Source organism: Streptopelia decaocto (genome assembly GCF_964273445.1).
Source record: "Streptopelia decaocto genome assembly, chromosome: 3".
Lineage (NCBI taxonomy): Eukaryota > Metazoa > Chordata > Aves > Columbiformes > Columbidae > Streptopelia > Streptopelia decaocto.
In genome coordinates this window covers 120,461,509-120,487,191 of record NC_138656.1, presented here as the reverse complement: position 1 = coordinate 120,487,191, position 25,683 = coordinate 120,461,509, and the positions used below count along the sequence as shown (strand labels likewise).

Genomic DNA, 25,683 nt, shown 5'->3' with positions numbered 1-25,683 from the left:
CCCTCCCTTTGCCCACGCAGGTCAGAAGAAGCAGACAGACGAGCACCTGGCCCTGACCGTGCTGCGGCACTGGGAGGACATCCCGCGGGCAGGCTGCAAGCTGGTCCCCGAGCACGTGGAGACGCGGCCGCTGCTGAACCCCGACAAGCCGGGCATCGAGCAGGTCCCCAAAGTCCCCGAGCAGACGTGGAGGCAACTCACGCTGCAAACCCTCCAGAGCCTCCCAGCTGGGAGCAGAGATATCTGCTGGGCAGGCCGGCCATAACCCACCTTGTTGTGGGTAGCAGAACCTGCAAAGGGTGGCACTTGGGTGTCAACCAGCTTAAGAATCACCTGGTGACCCCAGCAGGCTGGATTTTCAGCGCCTCTCCTGCTCCAGCCTGCATCTGTTTCATACCCCAATGGCCCCTTGTCCTCTGGAAGGGCCTGTGCACCCCGACCCCACACCGTGCAAAGGGACGCTTCTGCAGGGGGTGGGGAGGACTCGTGACACATCTGGCGGGGTTCAGTGCTGCGGGCCCCGCCCCACTTCTGGCGTGGCCAGACTGATGCTGAAGGGCAAGAGGAGCTGGGAGGGGGACATTGCCAGGTGGGGAGGGGGACGGGAGGGACAAGAGGAGCTGACTGCACCTCTCCAACCTTGCAGGGTCGCCTGGAGATGTGGGTGGACATGTTCCCCATGGACATGCCAGCGCCCGGCCCTGCCATTGATATTTCCCCCAGGAAACCAAAGAAGTAAGAAACCTCCCAGGCAAGCAGCCCCGGGGAAAGCTCCAGGCGGGATGGGGCGATGGAGACCCGCTTCTCCCCAGCCCTGCTCCTCCATGGCCCGGCCCGGCCCTCTGCCTGGGTACCCCGACCACACTGGCACATCCAGAGATTGGAAGCATCGAGTGGTGCCTTCCCCTTCCAGAGCTGCTCCTGGAGGGTGGTATCTTGCCCATTCCATCCCCTGCAGCTCCCGAGCTCTCTGTGCAAACTAGGAATTTAAATTGTTCTCCAGTTCAGCCCAGGGCAAGACACCCCGGGGCAGGGAGGTTATTCGGGCAGAGTGGTCAACCCAAGCGGGACAGAGTGGACAACAAGCAGTGTAGTAGAGTTCTTCCCACCCCACCCTGCCCTCTCCCGACTCGTTTAGAGAGAAGAAAGACATTTCTTTTCTCACCATCCCTCCCAGCCCTGCCTTACCCTGCTCCACTGTGTCCCTGCGCCCCTTTTCCCACCCCCAAGGCTGGGATACAGGGACAGCACTGGGCATCCTGCTGGGAATGGTTTCCTGGAAAGGGCTGTGGGGCATTGGAACAGGCTGCCCGGGGCAGTGGTGGAGTCACCATCCCTGGAGGGGTTTAAAAGGCATTTAGATGAGGTTCTTAGGGACACGGGTTAGTGCTGGAGTTGGTTAGGTGATGGTTGGACTCGATGATCCTGAGGGTCTCCTCCAACTGAAATGATTCTGTGATTCTATGAATCTCTTGCACTCCCATGTCCAGTAGACGATGCCGTGGCTGGAGGGAACGTCCCTTGATGGCATCGGGCTGCACGTGGGGCCTGGACAGCAGGGCGGGCAGCTGCTGGAAAGCTGAGGCCAAGGGCAAGGGCCAGGCAGCAGCGCAGACTGGAAAAGCAGAGGGTTGTCACCAGTGCAGCCCGGACAGCCCTGCTCAGTGCTGACCCATGAGCCGGAGCCGGGATGTTCCTGCTGATGGGCTGAAGAGAGGGTTTGCAGGTCGACAGCCTGTTTCAAGCAAGGTTATGCCTGGTTATCAAAGTTTTAGCCTGGAGAAGAGGAGCTCCGTGGAGACCTTAGTGCAGCCTTTCCGGACTTAAAAGGGGGCCATAAGAAAGATGGGGACAGACTTTTGAGCAGGGCCTGTTGTGACAGGACAAGGAGTGATGGTTTTAAACTAAAGGAGGGAGATTCAGGCCGGACATGAAGCAGAAATTGTTTGTGCTGAGGGTGGTGAGAGCCTGGCCCAGGTTGGCCAGAGAGGTGGTGGCTGAACCATCCCTGGAGACATCCCAGGCCAGGCTGGACGGGGCTCTGAGCAGCCTGAGCTGGTGCAGATGTCCCTGCTGAGGAAGCTGTTAATCCCCTTCTCCTCACCTGTAGGACGCCCTGGTACCCGCAGCCACGTGTTGTGTTGCTGCCTTTCTCCGTCACCGTCCCCCAGTGCTCCTCCAGCCTTTCCACATGGCAGCTGCACCCTGCGAGGAATCCAGCACCAAGTTTCCCAGCCAAGCTGCACCCAAAAGGCAGTGCTGGGAATATCTCTGAGTCTCTGAACGTGCTGGAGTCCCAAGAAGAACAGTGATGCCCGTTTCTAGCAGGGGACAGCCCTGCTGGGGGGTAAACCAGGAAGAGAGTTAGGCTCAGATTGTTCTGCAGACCCATTTTAGCCAGAAATGTACCCAAGGCCAAGCCTGGGCTATGCCCTCAAGCCTTTGGCTTGGGCCTTGCAGAGGTGCAGAGCAGAGGGAGGTGAAGCTCCCTGTGCTGCTCTGAGCTCACGTGGAGATCCCCCCTGCTCCTGCGCTCCTGTTCCCTCAGATATTGTCCCTGTGATCAATTCCTGGCAGCGTCACCCCCATTCCCTCCTGTCCCTTTCCCTTCTCCCATGCCTCATGTCCTTGTCTCCTTTCCTCCTGACAGATATGAGCTTAGAGTGATAGTGTGGAACACAGACGAGGTCATCCTGGAGGACGATGACTACTTCACCGGCGAGAAATCCAGTGACATTTTTGTCAGGGGGTAGGTACAGTGTGGCATGCCAGCACCGCCCCCTCCGCTGCTCCTTTTGGGGGGATGCTCGTGCTTGCTGGGGTCCCCGGGGTGGTTTTTGGGGTGGGAATGGGGGTTACAGCATGGACCGGGCTGCCGGGTCAGACAGCGCCAGCGCTGCCGTTTTCTGTGCTGTTTCTTGCCTCTCCGTCTCTCTCTCTCGCCTGGCTGCCCAGCTTTGAGCTGCGGGTTATAATCTGCAACACTGATGAGGTGGTTTTGGAAGATGATGCTCTTCTGGCGGGAGAGAAGAAATCTGACATCTATGTCAGGGGTGATGGCCGTGGCCTCGCTGCTTGGTCCTGTCTGCCCCTGTTTTCCTTGTCATGTTTGTCTTGATGTCCTGACTTGGCTTTTCAGCCCCGCAACTTCCAATTCCAGCATCTGGAGCCAAACGGGTTAGTTCCCATCTCCGCTTCCCTGTCACCCAGCCGTAGGGGGAAACCCCTTCCAAAACTCACCCAATTCTTTAAAGGACCTCAAAGCAATGCAACAGCACTTGAGGCTGGTGTGGTGATTTCCCAGCCGTGGTTAAACTGCTCGGTGCTTCCTCTGCAGCCGCGCCAGCTCAGGCCAGGTCTCCTCCACGTGCACCTCTCAGAAAACTGGGTCTGTTTTGGCACCTTGGGTCCTGCCAGCACAGCAGATTTTCTGCAGTGGTTCTGAATCTGAAATGCTTCAGCCCTTCCCCATCAGTGTGACAGGGGAATCACTTGATCTTGGTGTTTTGTGGAGCAGAGCAGGGGATCAGAGGCTGAGAGAATGACCCTGCATTGGGTGCCCGAGCATGGAGTCGTGTCCTGCTGGCTGCAGGACAGACACACAGAAACCTGGGGAACGGAGGTGCCTTGGCTCGTCAGAGAAAGGGGCTGGTGGTACCCACAGTCTTTAAAACAAAGCTGTGTTCCCCTGGGGCCCAGACTCGCTCTTAGGGACCATTCTCTGTGTCCCTTTTGCCCTGGGAATCCTGCTTACTGGAGACAGAAAATTAGGGGCACAAGCCCACATGATGGCAAGTCCCACGGCCACCCCCTCTGGCAGGGCTGGGATCCAGTGACACGGTGCCTGAGCTGGGCACTGGCGGTCCCTTCGGACGGGGTCAGCAGAGCCAACCCCACCCTCGAGCAGAGCCGGCAGGTGACACAGGGAGCCTGCGGTGACCAGCACAGACCGAGCTGCCATCAGGACAGGCCAACCCATGCCATGGTGGAGTGAGGTCTCCACAGCCACCCTGGGCCTGTCGGCTCCACAGGCGCGGGATGGGGACGTCCTTCCAGCACGCTCTGCTCCAGGCTCCCCAGCAATGCTCCTTGCTCCCGTCCACCTCTTTAACACCTCCCTGCCCAAAGAAAGACCTCTGGCAACCCACTTGCGTTTCTTCTGTCCAACCCACCCTGTTCCCTCTAGGTCCCTTCTGTCCCCATGTCACCCCTCAGAGATGCTGCTGCAGTGATTTGAGCAGCCCCAGCCTGTTGCTGACGTCTCTCAGGTGCTTGCAGTCCATCCTGGAGACATCCTGGCTGCACGGGCAGGATGGTCCTGTGCCTTTGTGCCTTTCTCCTCCCTCCTGTAACATGTGCCACCTCTCTCGTCCCTCTGGGCTCCGCAGGTGGCTGAAGGGTCAGCAGGAGGACAAGCAAGACACGGACGTCCATTACCACTCACTCACTGGTGAAGGCAACTTCAACTGGCGCTACATCTTCCCCTTTGACTACCTGATGGCGGAGGAGAAGATCGTCATCTCCAAGAAGGAGTCCATGTTCTCCTGGGATGAGACCGAGTACAAGATCCCAGCCCGCCTCACCCTGCAGGTCTGGGACGCTGATCACTTCTCGGCCGACGATTTCCTCGGTGAGTGGGGGGTCCAGCGAGCTGGGGCAATGGGCTGGACAAGTGGGGAGCAGTGTGGGATGAGACAGAGCCTATATAAGAGAAGAACCCAGAAGGGCAGCTCTGCTCTTTAAGTCCACAATGTCCTACAAACCCCTTTAGATGCTGCAGGTAGGATGAGAGCCCTTGTCTCCACGGCTACTGTTCAAAAGTTGCTCCTGAAGCAAAGATGTCAGCTTGTTAATTCCCAGAACTAGCTCAAAGCTGCTCTCCAGGGCAGGACATGCTGGTCCAGCCTGTCTCCAGCCAAGGACTCAGCATTTTGGGGGTGCCAACATCTGTCCTCCCCTTTCTCCTGCCAGGGGCCATCGAGCTGGACCTGAACCGTTTTCCCCGGGGAGCAAAGACATCGAAACAGTGCAGCCTGGAGATGGTGACGAACGAGGCAGAGCTGCCCATGGTCTCCATCTTCAAGCAGAAGCGGGTGAAGGGCTGGTGGCCGTTCGTGGCCAGAGATGAGAACGATGAGCTGGAGGTCACTGTAAGGATGGGGAAAAAGCAGGGATTTTGCATCCTGGGGCTTGCGCTCTTTGCAGACACCCCCACTCCCTGCACTTGCCTGTGTTCCCTCAGGTCCCCTCTTGTCACCACGTCAGGAGGGGCTGAGGCGGGGAGCACTGCCTGGGTCTCAGCACAACTCTCTGCTCCTTGCAGGGGAAAGTCGAGGCTGAACTGCACCTTCTGACGGCAGAGGAGGCGGAGAAATCCCCTGCCGGGCTGGCTCGCAACGAGCCTGACCCACTGGAGAAACCCAAGTGAGTAGGAAGCCCCATTCCCCAGAGGACACCGGGGTCCTGGGACGTGCTGTGGGGTGGTCCCTGGGGGGACAGCAAGGCATGGGGAGGTGAGGAGGGGCCACCATCGCATTGGCATTAACAATGGATATTTGTTTCCTCTGCAGCCGCCCAGACACGTCCTTCATCTGGTTCCTGAACCCGCTCAAGTCCATCAAATACCTCATCTGCACGCGCTACAAGTGGCTCATCATCAAAATTGTCCTGGCCCTCTTGCTCCTCATCATGATCGCCCTCTTCCTCTACAGCATGCCAGGCTACATGGTCAAGAAGCTGCTGGGAGCATGAAGCACGGGAGCCTCCCGTGTCCCCAGTGCTGCGCCAGCACCTTCCCCGGTTCTGTGCCCTTCTCCTCCCCACAGCCTTGGGGGACATCTCCTCCCTGCTGCTGGGCCCCCCCTTTTCCGTCCCTCCTCTGTGGGCTCCATTTATGGCTTTAGTCCCAGAGAAACGAGGCTGGAGAACGGTATCGATCTGGGGCTTGTGGAGGTGCCCAGCTGGCTACTGCGGGGCAACCAGCCTGGGAGGCTCGGAGCCCTTTGCCCACCAGAGCCACGGCCAGCGTCCCCCTGGGAAAATCAACCCCCAGTGCCGAGGGAAGGGGAGCGAGAGCTGGGGCTGCGTCGCTGGGGCGGTGGGGGTGCTCCCAAATGGCTCTTCCTTGGAGGGACATTCAGAAACAAGGATGGAGCAGGGACCTGGGACAGCTGGGGACATGCCAGCCCCCGCAACGCTTGTCCCCTCTGCCAGCACCGTCCCTGCTCCACTAATAGCTCTGGAGGTCACTGTCCCCCCGTATGGGTGCCCATCCCACCACGGGGACACGAGGTATCATGTCCTGGCAGCCACCAAGGCCCTGTGCTTCCCTCCTGTGACTCTGGCACAGGCGGGGCAGCATCCAGCAGCTAAAACATCTTCCTAAAGTCACTGACCAAGCCGTGGTGGCAGCTGGACAGCCAGAGGGCTCACAGGGAGCCACGTTCTCTGGCAGCAGGAGCTCCCCGTGGCCTTTCTGATTCTCGGTTTATTTTTTTTTGATTGATGTATATTGTGGCTGGAGTCTTTCTTGCCACGTATATTAGAGAAGGGCTCTTTTCTCAGCTCGCTGCAGTATACAGCTGTCGAAAAGCCACCTTTCTCAGCTTCAAGTCTGCAAGATCCTCTTAGAAAAACTGAGGACATCTTGGGAATGGTTTTAAGATGAGTTTTAATGAGTCAATAAACATCGGCTTTCACTTCTGCGTTCTCTGCTGAGGCCTCACATTAGTGGGGAGATGTGTCACTTCTGCCTGCTTTTCCAGACAAGTCCTTTCCTCCTCCACTCTGCCCCACTGCTTCCCAGTCCCAGTCTGTTCTCCCGCTGCCTCTCCCCAGTTCCCCATGCAGGTGGGAGCGGGTGGGCAGCGATGTCCTCACACCACCACCTCCATGGTGTGTGCGAGCGCGTCAGCCCTGCGCTCGAGATCCAGCCGCACCATCTGCTCCCACTCCGCGGCATCCCAGGAGTGCTGGATGCGCTGCTGCAGACTGAGCGCCGGCCCCAGGTCCTTGAACCACACCGCGGGCAGCGGCTCCAGCCCAGCCCTGCGCAGCCGCTCCAGGGCTGCACGGGAGAAGGGCTGTGCCCATGGGGGCCAGGGATATTTGGTGACCGCACTGGGGAGAGACTTCCCCTGCCCAGCCGGTTGCAGGTCTGGAGCAGCCCTTGTGTCCTTCTTGCCCAGTCCTATCTGTCCCTCTGGTGTCCCCTGGGTGCTGAGGATGGGACACGACACCTGTGAGGTCTCACTGTCCCCAGGGCTCCTGGGCCGCGTGGGCACCGCACTGTGGAGAGACGCCCCCTGCCCAGCTGGCTGCGGGTCTGCACTGCTGGCATCGCTGCGTTTTGTCCAAAGCTGCTGCTCAGGAGCAGCCCTTGTGTCCTGCCCAGCTGGTCCCATCTGTCCCTGTGGTGTCCTGAGGACAGGATGTGGGACCTTCAAGCACTCGCTGCCCCAAAGGCTCGTGGGCAGAGAACGGTCACAGTCCTTGCAGCTCATCTCGGGGGCAGCTTCAGGGAGCACCTGCATTCTTTCCCATGTGTAGACCACCTCCCCGCAGAAGAGCAGCTCAAATTTCAGCTCCAAATCCATCTCTACCAGTTTCCCCTTGACCATCATCATGTCCAATCTGTGGAGGATGACGACCAGCACAGGCAGGTCCTCGGGTTCACCGCAGTGCAGGCAGCTGCTCGTGAGGCATCGACGGCACCGCAGGCAGACCAGATACTCTCTACTCTTGGATTTCTGCAAGACTGGAGTCCTGCTATTCCAAGATGTTTCCTTCAGCTCCTTCATCAGGTCATAGCAGACTGAGATGATGTCCAGGGAGTCCATGAGGGATCTGCTGAGCTCCTCCATGTTGCCGATGGAGTGCCGGTTCCTGGGGAGCTCCGAGCTGCTGCCAGCACAAGAACGTCCACCTGGACCCTTGTCTTGTGTGTCCTGGGGGAGCTCCCTTGCAGAGGCTGCTTCCCCATCGCAGCTGCTTCTCCGCAATTCTCCTTGCTGGGGAATGCACTGGCTGTGGGGGAAATAGCGGCTGGACTGTGGGGGCTGCTGTGGGGCAGGACAGACCCAGCACCCTCTCTCTGCCTTCTCCCGTCCCGTGGGAGATCTCCCAGCTCCCCGGTGCCAGCCCTGCCAGCTCTGGGATCGCTGGCTGAGCTGGGGACCTGGGGACATGGGCCAAGCCCAGCCCAGCAGCACGAGGGCAGAGCGAGGGGCTGGGAACCTTCAGCTCAGGGCTGGGGCTCCCGAGGGGCTGCCCCTGCAGGGAAGGGCTCTCCTTACCCAGCCCTGGAGCTCTCTGCAGACACCTCCTCGCCTTCACAGGGCTCTGGCTGCGATGGGCTCCCTTGGCCGGGAGCCGCAGCGGAGCCCGGGGCAGCTCTGGGACAGGGCTGCTTCCCCATGTGGTTCGTCCCGCTGCTGCTCCGGGGGCTCTTCCTCACACGGGTGCCCTGTCCGCAGGAAGCAAAGCCCGGGTTAGTGCAGGGTGTCCCCCCTCAGCCAGGAAACAAGGACCCTGGGAAGGGTGGCTGGAGTGACAGGGACTGGAGTGGCCCAGCCCCAAGCCTGGTGCCCAGCGGAGGTGGCTCGGTGGCTCCAGGGCAGGGGCCTGGCTGGGTGGGCAATGGCCACTGCTCACTGTTCCCTCCCAAAACAGGGCCCAGGACAGACGCCAACCTTGGCCTTTGTGGTGTTGTTGGCCCAACGGACCATGTAGATGCTCACACCCATCATGCCCAACGAGGTGATGATGCGGGGCAGCAGGATGTTGCACAGGACCCAGACAGGCAGGACTAAGATGAAGGTGAGCAGGGTCAGCTGCCATTCCCCCATGTTCCTGACGCAGTGCCGGAGTCTCCTCTGGGGTCTCTGCAGGACGAGGGGATGTGCAAAGGATCAGCTGGGGAGGCCGAGAAACCCGGCGAGGTCCCCGGGGTGAGGAGAGCTTGGGGTGACACCGCAGCACCCGCTCCTACCTGCGCCTTTGCTTCTCCTTCCACCTTTGATGTGTTTTCCACACACTTGCCCATCTCGCTTGCTCGCTTGCTCACTGGCTCGCGCGCAGTCAAAGTGACACCTGAGCCTCCCCGAAACCCACTTAAATAAGGGCCACGTTTGTGATGCAACGGTGACATCACATTGACACACAAGGGCTGCCCCGGTGACCAGGGCTGAGCTGGCGCAGGGGATGGTGCAGCCGCCCCAGGGAGCCCCCACCTCCACCCCCTGGCACAACGAGCCACTGTGACGGCCACATGGGCCTGGAGCCAAGAGAGCTCTTCATTTCTGGACTAAACCGGGGGAAGCAGCTCCTGGCTCCGCGGGGCTGGCGGCGCTGGGCACAGCGGGATCCGGGCACAGGCCCCGCGCTGCTCACAGGGCTCTGCTGACCCAGCCAGGACCGGCAGCGCAGAGCTCACGGCACCAGCGAGCTCTCGCAGGGCCCCGGGGCCGTTTTTCAGCACCAGTAACTCCGCCCTGACCCCCGTTATCGCCCCTTCCCCTCAGCTCGGACCCTGGGCGTTACTCGCCCACAACGGTCGCTGGAAGGAGGCGGGAAAGCGCCGCGCATGCGCACTGCGACGTTGCCGGCCGGCGCAGGGAACGCAGATGCACATGCGCGGTGCTGGCGTTGCTAAGCAACGCAGGGACGCTGCAGCCGCCGCTCCGGGCGGGCCGGGGCTCCATGAGCCGGGCAGCGGGCGCGGATGCGGGATGGCGGGCACCGGGCCCGGCCCCCAGCGACCCCGGGCCCCAGGAGCGCATCGCCGCCCGCCTTGATACCGAGCGCCGGTGAGAAACTGGGCTCGTGTTTCCCCCAACCCCGCCTGCACACCCACCGGCCCCGCCTAAATCAGAGCCGGCCCCAGGCCGCTCCCTGCCCCACGCCGGCACCAGGTCCCGCTCCTTCTCCCCAGACTCTCTGGTCGCAGGTGCTCTCCTCTTCCCCAAACTGCCACTGGAGTTCATGCCCCCACCCCCAAACTAGTCCCCGTTCCCTCACCCCAAAGTGGCACCCAGTGCCGAGCTGCCCCCAGGACCGTCCCAGGCTGGGAGACCGTCCCCAGGGCTCAGAGCAGCCCCGCCCCACACCAGCCCTGGGTCAGGACCCCTACCGCAAACTGGCGGGGGGCAGGGAGCCAACGTGGCCTTTCCAGCCTTCCTGGCACCCAGGACCTCCCCCCAAACTGGCCTTGGGCCAGGGACCACCCTGAATCCTGAGCCAGGCAGAGACCTCCCCACTCCCTGCTGAATGGCAGCAGGTCAGGGACCACCCCCGCAATCCCAGCTCAGACCAAAGTCAGGGACATCCCTGTCCTGTCCCCGGCCCAGCGCTGGGGCAGTAATACCTTCTTTCCCAAGATATTGCCCTGCCACAGACCCGCTGCCCCCCGCACAGACTCAGCACCAGGCCAGTGCTCTCCTGGGTCAGGCCGCTGTTGTTCTCAAAGCTGGGACTCCCCAGCCATGGGGACACCTTTCCCCAAACCAGGACAGAACTGGGGTCCTTGCCCCAGCCCTCGCTGTCCCTCCACGCTGGGTGACGTGGGACCGTGAAGTGGCAGCGCCTGCCACCCCCTCCTCAGCTGGGGCTGGCTCCGGGTCTTCCCCACCCTGCAGAAACCCAGGGCAACAACCACCATCTCCTGCACAAACCGAGAGTGACCCTCAACAAGGGGCCTGTGAACCCCGTTACCAACCCACGGGACCAAACCGTCCCTGTGTCACTAATGTCCCCTCCTGCCCAAACAGGCTTGTGTTCTCCTTCCTGACCCCAGAGCTTCCTGACCCCTTTCGCTTAGACTGATCCCAGTCAATGAATGTGGGATCGGTGCCAGCCCTCCAGCGGCTCTAGACAAGCTGGTGTCTTCATGGCCGAGCAAGTGTCCCCCAGCCACCCAAGGGCTCTGTCCCTGCCCTCCTCCCCCGGGACGCACAGAGGGGCTGAGCCCCCCAGCTGTGCCGCAGGAGTGACCAGCCCTGGGCTGCACTCCCAGCTCCCCACAGAGAAGCCTGGACCCCGTTTTCCCTCGCAGAGGCCGTCCCAGCCCCTCCTGCCTCCTTTCTGCGCCTGTGGGGACGTCCTGGCTGCTGCCGGGGGAGTCACTGAGGGTTCTGCTCACTGCGGAACAATGTGCAGATCTGCCTCTCTGATTCCACGTGGGCCTTTGCTTTGTTCCGCTGTAGACGTTGCTTGTGCTCCACGGCCTTGCAGGTGCTGTTTTGTCTGAATCAATCCTTTTCTCCTCAGCAAAGTGCAAAATAGGCCCCGCTTTGCAGTTGTCTGTGATGTCTCCCAATTAGCCTTGGGTTGTTATTTTTCCCAGTCAGTTCTGTTCTTCCCGGCAAAGTGCAAACTGGACCTTATCTTGCAAGTGTTCAGTGGAGTTTGTAGTTGCTTTTGGTAAATATGAGCAGAACTTTACAGTGGAAAATGTTACCAAATCCAGCTTACCAAGTAACATGAAGCAGAGAGTATATTAAAAATCACACAGCCATTTATCTCTAAATAATTCATTATATTTAGTGTGCATCTACTTAAGCTAAACTAATAGTATTGAACTTGAATGGGGCTCATCCACTGAGCTGTGAGCAGTAAAACCATGGCCACCCAGCTCACTTATTGAGCAGGGAGAGCTCACAGTAGCTCATCCAGGCTGTTGTATTTAGAGAGTAAAGGGGTTGACTCGTAGTCAAGTTGCACACGGTAGGAAAAGTCTGCACGGGACTCCCTGAGCCCCCAAGTTATTGGGGTTCAGTTCCCGTTCTGCTTCCCGTGGGTCTCCCGGCAGGAGCTGTTGGCCCGGCTGCGGCTCAGGCCGTTCCCTCCTCTGGAGCCGGGACCAAACTGCTCTGCTTTGGCTGGGGGTCGAGTGAACCCGCCACCCCTGGGACTGAACCAGCGAGGGGGACAGAGAGCGAATTGTGCTGTGCTGAACGTGCAGTCCGGCTGGGATCCCACATCCAAGGGCATCTCCGAGCGTCAGGGTGCAAAATGTTCTGTGTTTTCCTTTTTGCTGTGCATCCAAACCCCAGCCCAAATCCCGAGCCCCATCCACACACACAGGGGAAGCAAAATAAGCAGGTGCTCTCAGCACATTCCTCTTGGTGCTGCTGCCCTGCAGGGTTTGACAGGACAGGGACGGGGCCCTTGCCCAATGAAACTCCTCAGCTGAGAGAAGTTTCTGGACAACTGCTGTAAGTGACAACACAACAGTGACACCTGAGCCTCTCCAAAACCCACTTAAATAAGGGCCACATGTGTGATGCAACGGTGACATCACATGGACACACAAGGGCTGCCCCGGTGCCCCAGGGCTGAGCTGGCGCAGGGGATGGTGCAGCCGCCCCAGAGAGCCCCTGTGTCTGGGTTTGGGGGACACAGCCCAGGGCCTGCGGGGAGCAGGAAGGTCCTTCTGGGCCGCCCACCTGCACCCCTGGGCACAATGGGCCGCTGTGCGGGCCACCTGGGCCTGGAGGCACCGGGGTCTGTGTGTCCCCAGCCGGCCCCGCTCGCCCCAACGCTCCCCGCAGCTTGGTCTGCAGTTCAGCCCAGCAGTGCTGGTGATATGCACCAGACTTAATTCTAACCAGAACTGTTCAGTGGAGAACCAAAGAGAAGTGGAAAAGAGAGAGAGAGAAAGCAAGAGAGAAAGCAAGAGAGAAAGCAAGAGAGAAAGCAAGAGAGAAAGCAAGAGAGAAAGCAAGAGAGAAAGCAAGAGAGAAAGCAAGATAGCCCGTGTCAGTGTTTGGGGGACACAGCCCAGGGCCTGTGGGGAGCAGGAAGGTCCTTCTGGGCCACCCACCTGGGCCTGGAGGCGGCGGGGTCTGTGTGTCCCCAGCCGGCCCCGCTCGCCCCAACGCTCCCCGCAGCTTGGTCTGCAGTTCGGACCAGCAGTGCTGCTGCAGAAGAACACGAAAAATCTATTTAGGCTGGTGACAGGCACCAGACTTTATTCTAACCAGAACTGTTTAGTGGAGAACCACATAGAAGTGGAAAAGGAAGGGAGGAAATGAGAGAGAAAGCAACAGAAAGAAAGAGAGAAAGAAAGAGGGAGCGAGAGAGAGAGAGAGAGAAAGGAAGACAGAAAGAGAGCAAGAAAGAAAGACAATGAAGGAAAGAAAGACAGAAAGACAGGAAGAAAGCCAGAAGGAAAGAACATACCAGCCCTCCATCAGCGACACAGAGGAGCTCAGCAGATCCCATTTTGTCAGCCCCATTATTGGTGCTGCAATACGGCCCCAGGGGCCCCGTGAGAGCTCACTGGGTGCTGGGTGCTCTGTGCGCTGGTCCTGGCTGGGTCAGCAGAACCCCTGGTGCGTCGTGTCAGCCCCATCCAAACCAGCAGCAGCAGAGGCCACCCCGTCCCCCAGCGCCACCCCAACACTCCACAGGACCTCGTCCTGCAGAAACACCTCCCAACCAACCCGGCTCCAACAGCCGCACGGGACAGCCCGGCTACGGCCTCCCACACTGCACTGCCCCTGCCCACGCTCCTCCCGGTCCAACCTTGTCCTGCCGGAGCTCTACACCATTACCCCTGTGGTGTGCAAGGGCGCGTGAGCCCTGCGCTGGACACCCAGATGCACCATCTGGTCCAACTCCACGGTGCCGGTGGAGCTGTGGGAAGGTCCTTCTGGGCCACCCACCTGCACCTCCGGGCAGACTCCAGACTTTATTCTAAGCAGAACTGTTCAGTGGAAAGCCAAATAGAAATAGGGAAGGAAGGGAGGATGTGAGAGAGAAAGTGAGAAAGGAAAGGAGAAAGAAAGGGAGAGTGAAAGGGAGAGTGAAAGGGAGAGAGAAAGGGAGAGAGAAAGGGAGAGAGAAAGGGAGAGAGAATGGGAGAGAGAATGGGAGAGAGAATGGGAGAAAGAATGGGAGAAAGAATGGGAGAAAGAATGGGAGAAAGAATGGGAGAAAGGGAGAGAGAATGGGAGAGTGAAAGGGAGAGTGAAAGGGAGAGTGAAAGGGAGAGTGAAAGGGAGAAAGAAATGCAGTAAGAAAGAAGGAGGAAGGAAAGAAGGAAAGAAAAAAAAAGAGAGAGGAAGACAAGAAAGGAAGAACAGATTACCAGCCCTCCATCAGCAACACGGAGCAGCTCAGCAGATCCCTCAGGGAGCCCTGGACGTGACCAAAATCTGCCTCGAGGTGCTGGAGGAGCTGCTGCTACAATATCAGTGTGTCAACCCTCAAACCCCACGAGACACCAGGAGGAGAGAACATCCCGTGTGCCTGCGGTGCCGTCGATGCCTCCCCAGCAGCCGCCCGCCCTGCAGCGAGCCCGAGAACAACAGGACCTGCCCGCGCTGGTCGTCGTCCTCAACACCCGGGACATGGAGGAGGATGACGAGGAGCAACTGGACGTGGAAATGTGGGTGGAGTGTGAGCTGGCCATAGGTGGGGAGCTGGTCTGCAACTGGGAGACAAACGAGCTGATCCCTCGTTCCCCCCAGGCAGCGCTGCTGGGGCTGCGACAGACGCGTGATCAGATATGTCGGGATAAGGCTGGATGAACAGCAACCGGGCCAACGGGACGGGTTTCGCAGGAGAGCACGGAGGCTTCTGCAAAGGCACCTTGCACAGGGGGTATCTTGCATCATCCGCTTCTGAAGGGGATTCTTTTGACTCTTGTTTTCCCGTACAACAGCATACAGACATCTGTTGTACCTGAGATGGGAGAAAGTGGTTTCACAGAATCCCAGAATGTCAGGGGTTGGAAGGGCCCTGGAAAGCTCATCCAGTGCAATCCCCCCATGGAGCAGGAACACCCAGATGAGGTTACACAGGAAGGTGTCCAGGCGGGTTGGAATGTCTGCACAGAAGGAGACTCCACAACCCCCTGGGCAGCCTGGGCCAGGCTCTGCCACCCTCACCCCAACAAGTTGCTTCTCCTCTTTCAGTGGAACCTCCTGTGTTCCAGTTTGCACCCATTGCCCCTTGTCCTGTCACTGGTTGTCACCAGAAGAGCCTGGCTCCATCCTCCTGACACTCCCCCTTTCCATCTTGATCCCCAGCAATGAGTCCCCCCTCAGTCTCCTCTTGTCCAGCTCCAGAGCCCCAGCTCCCTCAGCCTTTCCTCCCACGGGAGATGCTCCACTCCCTTCAGCATCTTGGTGGCTGCGCTGGACTCTCTCCAGCAGTTCCCTGTCCTGCTGGAACTGAGGGGCCACAACTGGACACAAGATTCCAGGTGTGGTCTCCCCAGGGCAGAGCAGAGGGGCAGGAGAACCTCTCTGACCTACTGACCACCCCCTTCTAACCCACCCCAGGTCCCATTGGCTTCCTGGCCACAAGGGCCCAGTGCTGGCTCGTGGTCACCCTGCTGTCCCCAGGACCCCCAGCTCCCTTTCCCCTACGCTGCTCTCCAACAGGTCATTCCCAACTTACACTGGAACCTGGGGTTGTTCCTGCCCAGATTCAAGACTCTACACTTACCCTTGTTATATTTAATTAAATTTTTCCCGCCCAGCTCTGCAGCCTGACCAGGTCTCTGATGGCAGCACAGCTTCCAGTGTCACCACTCCTCCCAGCCTGGTGAATCACGGGGAGGAAGAGCAGGCCTGGACATGAAGCCAAAGCTCAAACTGACTGGAATTGTTTGACTGTAGAGGTGTTGATTTGCACCAACATCTCTATTCATTTTAGAGGCTGTGTGGTATTGAACAATAGTTGTTGCTGACCTGTATTTTTGACCACGTATGATCTAGTTTTAAATATTTCTAGAGGCAGTTTGTTTTCCTTTATAAACTTAGCAGGTGTTGTTCCTGTTGTGGTTGTACCTGTTATGGTTGTGCTCAGGTTATTGACATCTGTTCTACCTCTCACTCTTCACATCACCCTCTACCATTGGGATTCTCTTCACAAGTTGCAACTGCAGGTTTCATTACAGTGAAATTGCACCAATGGTGCAGCTCACTTGTAAAGACAAAACTGTTTTCACATTCGGCCTCCTGTTCGTTTGGAACATAACTATGGACAGCTATCCGAAATGCCTTCTCGTGATGGATCCAGGGATCCTCCCACATCCTATTTTAACTTTGCATCCTGCTCCTCCCCAAAGCCCAGGCACTTCAATAGCAGCCTCATTAAATCCCTGTCTGTCTCCACTACCCAACTGCACTCATTATTTAAGTGAATCTCATTTCCGTGCATGAGTGCAGTGACAAGATTCATACCTGGCTCATTGGGGGGAATTCTTAATTGCTCCCCAGCTGGAGCTCGAGGCCGAGGCCATTTCAGAGTTCTCCGTCCATGGGCTGGGAGGAGCTGGACCGGCAACTCGTTTCTTGTTTGCCATTCCATGGGGTGATGTAAGAGATAATAAATAGACACTGAAAATGGACTTGTCCCCCCTTTTTATTTTCTTTACCTATAGTCATTGGTTAGCTGGTTGGCTCTTCACTATTCACCTGGTATAGCCAATTTTCTTTGCCTAGAACTTTAACAGCAGAATGAGATCACAGTCGGACAGGATACAGCCCGTCCCGTTTAGGTTCTGATTTCTATTTGCATGTGAACACTGTGACACCTCGTTGCAGGGCCTGCGGGGAACACGAAGGGAAGGTCCCATTGGGCCACCACCTGCACCCCGGGCACGATGGGCCAGTGTGACAGTCGCCTGGGCCTGGGGACACCGGGCTCTGTGTGTCCCCAGCCCCCCGACGCTCCCCCGCACTCTGTGCACAGTAACACAGCCAAGCTACCCAGGCTGCAACAAGCTCCAGACTTCATTCTGACCAGAACTGCTTAGTGGAGAACCAACGAGAAACGGGGTTTATGCAAAAGTACTCAACACTCTGACAACACTAAACAACACAGATTCGGGTACTGGTTGGGAGTTTAATTACTAAAAGTGAGGAATCTCAAGGATCCCCAGAAGATCACTCACCAGGTCAGTGAGACGGCTGAAACCTCAAGGAACATTCTCCAGATGCTCTAAGCACAATCTTCCATCACAACCCCACTGCTCCAAGGTCACCAACTCACAGCAAAGGCTGAATCTGGCAGTTCCATTTATACCCTCAGTCCAACCTAAGCTGTTGTCACTTATGGCAGCTGTCCAGAAACTTCTCTCAGCTCAGGAGTTTCATTGGGCAAGGGCCCCGTCTGTTGACCAAGGGGTGGGTACATGACCATAGTGGTCTATGGGTGGAGAAGCTTCTGGTGCTTTCAGGGTGGTGGTTGTGGGGGGTGAACCTGCCACAGATGGGCCATCCCTGGAGACATCCCAGGCTGGACGGGGCTCTGAGCAACCTGAGCTGGTGCAGATGTCCCTGCTCATGGCAGGGGGGACTGGGGGAGATTTAACCGTCCCTTCCACCCAAACCATCCTGTGATTCTGCGGTTGCTGGTTGTCTCTGCCCGTTCCCCACCCCACCTGCTGCAGGTCACCGATGAGCTGGTTCTTTTCCAGAAGCCGCGTGAATTCGTATCCCCACACTGAGGTGCCTGTGCAGACCCAAACCCCTCGTGTTTCCACACTATGGTGGGGTTGATGGGCACTGCAAGGACCTCCATGCCCTCCGGGCTCGTCCCTGTCCTGTCAAACCCTGCAGGGCAGCAGCACCAAGAGGAATGCGCTGAGAGCACCTGCTTATTTTGCTTCCCCTGCGTGTGCGGATGGGGCTCGGGATTTGGGCTGGAGTTTGGATGCACAGCGACAGTCCCAGATCCTTCCAGCCCAAGGGCTGTTTGTCCCAGGGGACTCAACTCCCAGGATCCAGCCCAAGAATCACCCCCCACCCAGTCCTGAGGAGTTTCTGTCCCTGCTTCTTCTCCCATAAGCGCTGCTGTGTGACACTGAGCACCACACGGAGCTAAATGGAGAGTAAAGCCAAACGTCTAGAGGTCAGGGACACGAGAGGACCTTCGCGTCCTCCTGCCGCACCTGCCCGCTCTCCTCTATCTCCTTATGGCTCCTTCTCTGCTCTTCCTCCTCAACCGCCTTGGGCTCTGCATCTTCTCCAAGGGCCGCCCTGGGCAGAAAAGGGGAAAACACAGAACATTTTGCACCCTGACGCTCGGAGATGCCCTTGGATCTGGGATCCCAGCCGGACTGCACGTTCAGCACAGCACAATTCGCGCTCTGTCCCCCTCGCTGGTTCAGTCCCAGGGGTGGCGGGTTCACTCGACCCCCAGCCAAAGCAGAGCAGTTTGGTCCAGGCTCCAGAGGAGGGAACGGCCTGAGCCGCAGCCGGGCCAACAGCTCCTGCCAGGAGACCCGCGGGAAGCAGAACGGGAACTGAACCCCAGTAACTTGGGGGCTCAGGGAGTCCCGTGCAGACTTTTCCTACCGTGTGCAACTTGACTACGAGTCAACCCCTTTACTCTATAAATACAACAGCCTGGATGAGCTACTGTGAGCTCTCTCTGCTAAATAAGTGAGCTGGGTGGCCATGGTTTTACTGCTCACAGGTCAGTGGATGAGCCCAATTTAAGTTTAATACTAATAATTCAGCTTAAGTAGATGCACACTAAATATAATGAATTATTTAGAGGTATACAGTTGTATGATTTTTAATATACTCTCTGCTTCATGTTATTTGGTAAGCTGGATTTGGTAACATTTTCCACTGCAAAGTTCTGCTCATATTTACCAAAAGCAACTACAAACTCCACTGAACACTTGCAAGATAAGGTCCAGTTTGCACTTTGCCGGGAAGAACAGAACTGACTGGGAAAAATAACAACCCAAGGCTAATTCGGAGACATCACAGACAACTGCAAAGCGGGGCCTATTTTGCACTTTGCTGAGGAGAAAAGGATTGATTCAGACAAAACAGCACCTGCAAGGCCATGGAACACAAGCAATGTCTACAACGGAACAAAGCAAAGGCCCACGTGGAATCAGAGAGGCAGATCTGCACATTGTTCCGCAGTGAGCAGAACCCTCAGTGACTCCCCCGGCAGCAGCCAGGACGTCCCCACAGGTGCAGAAAGGAGGCAGGAGGGGCTGGGACGGCCTCTGCGAGGGAAAACGGGGTCCAGGCTTCTCTGCGGGGAGCTGGGAGTGCAGCCCAGGGCTGGTCACTCCTGCGGCACAGCTGGGGGGCTCAGCCCCTCTGTGCGTCCCGGGGGAGGAGGGCAGGGACAGAGCCCTTGGGTGGCTGGGGGACACTTGCTCGGCCATGAAGACACCAGCTTGTCTAGAGCCGCTGGAGGGCTGGCACCGATCCCACGTTCATTGATTGGGATCAGTCTAAGCGAAATGGAAGCACTGGGGTCAGGAAGGAGAACACAAGCTTGTTTGGGCGGGAGGGGACATTAGTGACACAGGGACGGTTTGGTCCCGTGGGTTGGTAACGGGGTTCACAGGCACCTTGTTGAGGGTCACTCTCGGTTTGGGCAGGAGATGGTGGTTGTTGCCCTGGGTTTCCGCAGGGTGGGGAAGACCCGGAGCCAGCCCCAGCTGAGGAGGGGGTGGCAGGCGCTGCCACTTCACGGTCCCACGTCACCCAGCGTGGAGGGACAGCGAGGGCTGGGGCAAGGACCCCAGCTCCGTCCTGGTTTGGAGAAAGGTGTCCCCATGGCTGGGGAGTCCCAGCTTTGAGAACAACAGCGGCCTGACCCAGGAGAGCACTGGCCTGGTGCTGAGTCTGTGCGGGGGGCAGCGGGTCCGTGGCAGGGCAATATCTTGGGTATTGCTGCCCCAGCGCTGGGCCGGGGACAGGACAGGGATGTCCCTGACTTTGGGCAGAGCTGGGATTGCGGGGGTGGTCCCTGACCCGCTGCCATTCAGCAGGGAGTGGGGAGGTCTCTGCCTGGCTCAGGATTCAGGGTGGTCCCTGGCCCAAGGCCAGTTTGGGGGGAGGTCCTGGGTGCCAGGAAGGCTGGAAAGGCCACGTTGGCTCCCTGCCCCCCGCCAGTTTGCGGTAGGGGTCCTGACCCAGGGCTGGTGTGGGGCGGGGCTGCTCTGAGCCCTGGGGACGGTCTCCCAGCCTGTGCCGGTCCTGGGGGCAGCTCGGCACTGGGTGCCACTTTGGGGTGAGGGAACTGTTTGGGGGTGGGGGCATGAACTCCAGTGACAGTTTGGGGAAGAGGAGAGCACCTGCGACCAGAGTCAGGGGAGAAGGAGCGGGACCTGGTGCCGGCGTGGGGCAGGGAACGGCCTGGGGCCGGCTCTGATTAGGCGGAGCCCGTGGGTGTGCAGGCGGGGGGGGGAAAACACGAACCCAGTTTCTCACCGGCGCTCGGTATCAAGGCGGGGGCGATGCGCTCCTGGGGCCCGGGGTCGCTGGGGGCCGGGCCCGGTGCCCGCCATCCCGCATCCGCGCCCGCTGCCCGGCTCATGGAGCCCCGGCCCGCCCGGAGCGGCGGCTGCTGCGCATGCGCACGGGGGCTGCGGCGTCCTTGCGATGCTTAGCAACGCCAGCACCGCGCATGTGCGTCTGCGGTCCCTGCACCGGCCGGCAACGTCGCAGTGCGCATGCGCGGCGCTTTCCCGCCTCCTTCCAGCGACGGTTGGTGACGGGTAACGGCTGCGGGCCCGAGCTGAGGGGAAGGGGCGATAACGGGGGCCAGGGCGGAGTTATTGGTGCTGAGAAACGGCCCCGGGGCCCTGCGAGAGCTCGCTGGTGCCGTGAGCTCTGCGCTGCCGGTCCTGGCTGGGTCAGCAGAGCCCTGTGAGCAGCGCGGGGCCTGTGCCCGGATCCCGCTGTGCCCAGCGCCGCCAGCCCCGCGGAGCCAGGAGCTGCTTCCCCCGGTTTATCCAGAAATGAAGAGCTCTCGAGGCTGTTCCAAGGACTGCAGGGTTTTATTCTGACAGAAGCGTGGTGTCCGCGCTGAGCTCTCCGCTCACAGCTGCTCTTCGGGGCTCTGCTGCTCGAGGCCTCCGGGGCGACAGGCGGATCGTTGCTCCATCCCAGCAGAGCTCCAGGCGCTTGGGGCTCCTCCTGCCCTTGGTCCTGCGGCTGCACAGGGAGCAGACGAGTCGGGGGTTGAGCAGCAGCGTGGGGCGTCTCCCGGGCCCCAGCAGGGTGGGGGCAGCTGGCTCAGCGCACACGGGAACCAGCGGCATCTGCTGCAGCATCTCCATGGGCCAAGGGGGCCCAGCCGGCGGGGAGTCAGCACTTTGTGTCAGCCCCATCCAAACCAGCACCAGCAGAGGCCACCCCGTCCCCCAGCGCCACCCCGACACTGCACAGGACCTCGTCCTGCAGAAACACCTCCCAACCAACCCGGCTCCAACAGCCGCACGGCACAGCCCGGCCCTGGCCTCCCACACTGCGCTGCCCCTGCCCACGCTCCTCCTGGTTCCACCTTGTCCTGCTGGAGCTCTTCACACCACCTCCTCCGTGGTGTGCAAGGGCAAGTCAGCCCTGTGCTGGAGATCCGGATGCACTATCTGGTCCTGCTCCACAGCATCGGTGGGTTCCGAGCTCCCTGTGGTGCACAGACAGCCCAGTGCGGCCCCAACGCTCCTCATCACAGTGGCGCAGGAGTGCTGGATGTGCTGCAGACTGAGCCCCGGCCCTGGGACCTTGAAGCGCACCGGGGGCAGCGGCTCCAGCCCAGCCCCGCGCAGCCGCTCCAGGGCCGCAGGGGACGGGGGCCGTGCCCATGGGGGCTGGGGATACATGGAGACTGCGCTGGGGAAACACTCCCCCTGCCCAGCCGGCTGCAGGTCTGGAGCAGCCCTTGTGTCCTCGGCCAGTCCTGTCTGTCCTTCTGGTGTCCCCTGGGCCCTGAGGATGGACTGTGGGGCCTTCGAGCACTTGCTGCCCCAAAGGCTCGTCGGCAGAGACCCGTCACAGTCCTTGCAGCTCGTCTCGGGGGCTCTTTCTGGGAGCATCTGTATTTTCCCCCATGTGTAGACCAGCTCTCCGCTGATGATGAGTGCAAAGATCAGCCTCATTTTCACATCCAGTTCCGGCTCCAGGCCACCAATGTAAGACACCAGGCCCATTTTCTGGAGAACAACCACCAGCACGGGCAGGTCCTGTTGTTCCTCAGGCTCACTGCAGTGCGGACAGCTGCTGGTGACACATCGACGGCACTGCAGGCATACGGGATATTTGCTCATCCTGTCTTCAGGTGGGACATGAGACTCGCCATCCCGAGATCTTATCTTCAGCTTCTCCAGCAGGTTAAGGCAGACTTCAGTCATGTCCAGGGACTGCATCAGGGATCTGGCGAGCTCCTCCGTGTTGCTGATGGAGTGTCGGTTGCTGGGGAGCTTGGAGCTGCTGTCAGCACAGGCAGCTCTGGGACAGGGCTGCTCCCCCATGGGGTCCATCCCGCTGCTGCTCTGGGGGCTCTTCCTCACACGGGTGCCCTGTCCGCAGGAAGCAAAGCCTGGGTTAGTGCAGGGTGTCCCCCCTCGGCCAGGAAACAAGGACCCTGGGAAGGGTGGCTGGAGTGACAGGGACAGGAGTGGCCCAGCCCCAAGCCTGGTGCCCAGCGGAGGTGGCTCGGTGGCTCCAGGGAGGGACCCGGCTGGGTGGGCAACGGCCACTGCTCACTGTTCCCTCCCAAAACAGGGCCCAGGACAGACGCCAACCTTGGCCTTTGTGGTGTTGGCCCAACGGGCCCTGTAGGTATCCACACCCAGGATGCCAAACAAGATGCAGGGCAGCAGGATATTGCAGAGGACCGCGACAGGCAGGGTTACGATGAAGGTCAGCAACCATTCCCCCATGTTCCTGACACAGCGCCAGAATCTCCTCTGGGGTCTCTGCAGGACGAGGGGATGTGCAAAGGATCAGCTGGGGAGGCCGAGAAACCCGGCGAGGTCCCCGGGGTGAGGAGAGCTTGGGGTGACACCGCAGCACCCGCTCCTACCTGCGCCTTTGCTTCTCCTTCCACCTTTGGTGTGTTTTCCACACACTTGCCCATCTCACTTGCTCGCTTGCTCACTGGCTCGCGCGCAAAGTGACACCTGAGCCTCCTCGAAACCCACTTAAATAAGGGCCATGTTTTGTGATGCAACGGTGACATCACATTGACACACAAGGGCTGCCCCGGTGCCCCAGGGCTGAGCTGGCGCAGGGGATGGTGCAGCCGCCCCAGGGAGCCCCTGTGTCAGGGTTTGGGGGACGCAGCCCAGGGCCTGCAGGGAGCAGCCCCACGGGGAGCCAGAGCGGCCATCCCCAGGGGCAGCGGGTTCTGAGCAGCCAGGGACCCTGTGCTGGTCTCTCGGCCCCTCTCCTGCCCCAGGGATCCTGGCCAGGCCCTGGGACACCCTGTTGTGGCTGCAGGGAGGCCCGAGGGGGAAGGATGGGGGCGGGTTGGGCCAGATCCCCTCAGGGATCCTCAGGGTAATTCCCATCCGCCCACAGGAGCCGTCAGGGTGACTTTTCTGGCCAGTGCTCCCTACGCTGCCCTGGCCTGGGTGTGGAAGAGCCTGTTGACCTGGAACCGGCCATGGGCCGGGGTGGCCGGTCCCCTCCCGCGGTGCCGGCGGGTGCGAGTCTCTGTGTCCCCGGCCGAACCAAATAGAAATGGGGTTTATGCAAAAGAACTCAACACTGACAACATTAAACAACACAGATTCGGGTACTGGTTGAGAGTTTAATTACTACACAGCTGGTTGAGACTCAAGTGATCCCAAAACTCTGGGATGATGGTTCGAAATGTGTGTTTTTCCCGCTTGTTCAAAGGGAGAACTCTCCGGGGTCCCCAGGTCAGCGAGATGGCCGAATCCTCAAGGAACGTTCCTTAGATGCCATTCCAGTCTGAGGAGGAGAACCTTGCACTGCAGACCTGCTGCTCCAAGGACACCAACTCCATGGGGGCCTCCAGCACCTCCAGTCCCTCCTCTGCTGCTGCCACGCGATTTTGGAGGGGACAGAACAAGTGTGCCCATCACCGTGAGCTAGGCCTTGCCCTTTGTCCCTGACTGTCACCCATGGATGTGCACGGATCATGGGCGACACAGCAACGCGGGACGAGGCTGCGCAACTGTGGGGATACAGGGAAATTTCTAAAATTCCAGTTGAAATTTGTAAAATTAATGTTGAAATTTTTCAAATTCCCTTCAAAATGTTTCAATTCCCGTCCAAATTGTTCAAATTCCCATTGAAATTTTTCAAATTCATGTCAAAATTTTTCAAATCCCTGTCAAAATTTTTCAAATCCTGTTGAAACTTTGAAAATTCTCACTAAAATTTTCCAAATCCCCGTCAAAATTTTTACAATTTCACGTCAAAATTTCTAAAATTCCAGTTGAAATTCTTAAAACTAATGTTCAAATTTTTAAAGTTCCCATCGAAATTTTTAAAATCCCCATCAAAACTCTTCAAAGTCCTGTCAAAATTTTTACAATTTCCTGTCAAAATTTCTAAAATTCCAGTTGAAATTCTTAAAATTAATGTTGAAATTTTTAAAGTTTCCTTCAAAATTTTTAAAATCCCCATCAAAAATTTTCAAATTCCCGTCAAAATTTTTACAATTTCACGTCAAAATTTCTAAAATTCCAGTTGAAATTCTTAAAATTAATGTTGAAATGTTTAAAGTTTCCTTCAAAATTTTTAAAATCCCCGTCAAAATTTTTCAAATTCCCGTCAAAATTTTTACAATTTCACGTCAAAATTTCTAAAATTCCAGTAGAAATTTGTAAAATTAATGTTGAAATTTTTAAAATTCCCTTCAAAATTGTTCAATTCCTGTCCAAATTGTTCAAATTCGGACACTTAAAGAACTAACACTTAAAGAACTAACCCTACCCCACATCACTGAAGACACTTAGAGAGCCAACCCTTTAACCCATATCACTATTGCCCAGCCTTGCTTAACTCTGTGTAACTTATTGGATGAGAAACAGGACTTCACTGCCGCCTTGCAAGGATAATAATCCTTGGTGCATCCTTGGGTGAACTAGATTACAAAAGCTTGGGCACAGGACAGGAGATAGGCCAGTTTTAACCAACTCAGCAGTCTGAGACCCAACCAACTCATCACACTGGACCAAAGGTGACCGTGTACAGAGCAGAGGACCCGGGGTCACGATCACTGAGCAGCTGCAACCAGCAGGAGCCAGAGCTGGAGACTATGGAAATGTTCTCCTTCTTGGGGACAGGTTATGAATATGTATAGGCGTTCCTAGAGCTTTCATGAATATGTAACACTTCACAGCATTTAACCAAGCTCACAGTTACCGTAATTTTACACACGTATTAGGTGAAATGATGTAAATAAATACCTTCCCAGGAGCTGTTGCACGGGGCCATGTCCCCAGAGAGACATGGGACACAATCCACCCACCCATGGGCAGACTCAACCATCTTAAACGTCTTTTCCAACCAAAATGATTCTGAAGAGAAGCTGCTCAATTAATGTACGCTGTGATGAAGTTATAAAAGACATACCCATCGTTAACCAATTGACATGATGGATGCTTTCTGCAAAACGAGGGGATGTTTTTCAAGTTTTAGATCCTTCTGCATGACAAGGGGGAGACAGAAGATTGCAACACATTGTTTAGAAGCAGAGTGCTTAGCTTGTGTCTAACAATTAATAGATATATTTTAAATAAGAAAACTAATCAATTATAACTAACTTCATCAGTTATTTCTTAGTATAGAGGTATGGTAAAAATTTCTAAAAATTGTAATTAATATGTAATAGTGATGTGAATATAAGCAACGCAAGAGCAGCCAGTTGTTGGAGCACTTATGGAGGATGATCCCCAGCATTCCCCAGCGCTGATAAAATCAAGAATGCTGCTTA

The 25,683-nt window shown here is 57.8% G+C and overlaps 2 protein-coding genes across 3 annotated transcripts in view; one reads left to right on the top strand and one right to left on the bottom strand.

The window, feature by feature from the left end:
* Positions 1–5,751, top strand: part of OTOF (otoferlin) — a gene marked incomplete at both ends in the record, with an annotated part of 114,500 nt that extends 108,749 nt beyond the window's left edge. Inside the window, 7 exons of the mRNA XM_082048208.1 lie at positions 21–163; positions 647–735; positions 2,651–2,749; positions 4,389–4,630; positions 4,972–5,150; positions 5,324–5,424; positions 5,571–5,751. Coding sequence (XP_081904334.1) covers positions 21–163; positions 647–735; positions 2,651–2,749; positions 4,389–4,630; positions 4,972–5,150; positions 5,324–5,424; positions 5,571–5,751 — 1,034 coding nt within the window. The remainder of the gene's footprint in view (positions 1–20; positions 164–646; positions 736–2,650; positions 2,750–4,388; positions 4,631–4,971; positions 5,151–5,323; positions 5,425–5,570) is intronic.
* A 973-nt stretch (positions 5,752–6,724) lies between these two features.
* On the bottom strand, positions 6,725–8,482 carry LOC309437716 (uncharacterized protein). 2 transcript variants are annotated; one of them, XM_082048391.1, is made up of 2 exons: positions 8,295–8,482; positions 6,725–8,048 (listed from the first exon to the last, which is right to left on the bottom strand). In XM_082048391.1, the coding sequence occupies exon 2, from the start codon at positions 7,860–7,862 to the stop codon at positions 6,876–6,878; it is 987 nt and encodes a 328-aa protein (XP_081904517.1). In that variant the 5' UTR covers positions 7,863–8,048; positions 8,295–8,482; the 3' UTR covers positions 6,725–6,875. The 2 variants fall into 2 exon arrangements, with proteins under 2 accessions (XP_081904517.1, XP_081904516.1); XM_082048390.1 differs by having other exon boundaries at positions 6,725–8,025.
* Positions 8,483–25,683: the final 17,201 nt, after the last annotated feature.

Coding starts and splice junctions, on each gene's coding strand:
- LOC309437716 (XM_082048390.1), bottom strand. CDS start 8,416: ATGGGGAAGCAGCCCTGTCCCAGAGCTGCCCCGGGCTCCGCTGCGGCT. Junction 8,026..8,294: donor GCAGAGAGCTCCAGGGCTGG/GTAAGGAGAGCC, acceptor TTTCCCCCACAG/CCAGTGCATTCCCCAGCAAG.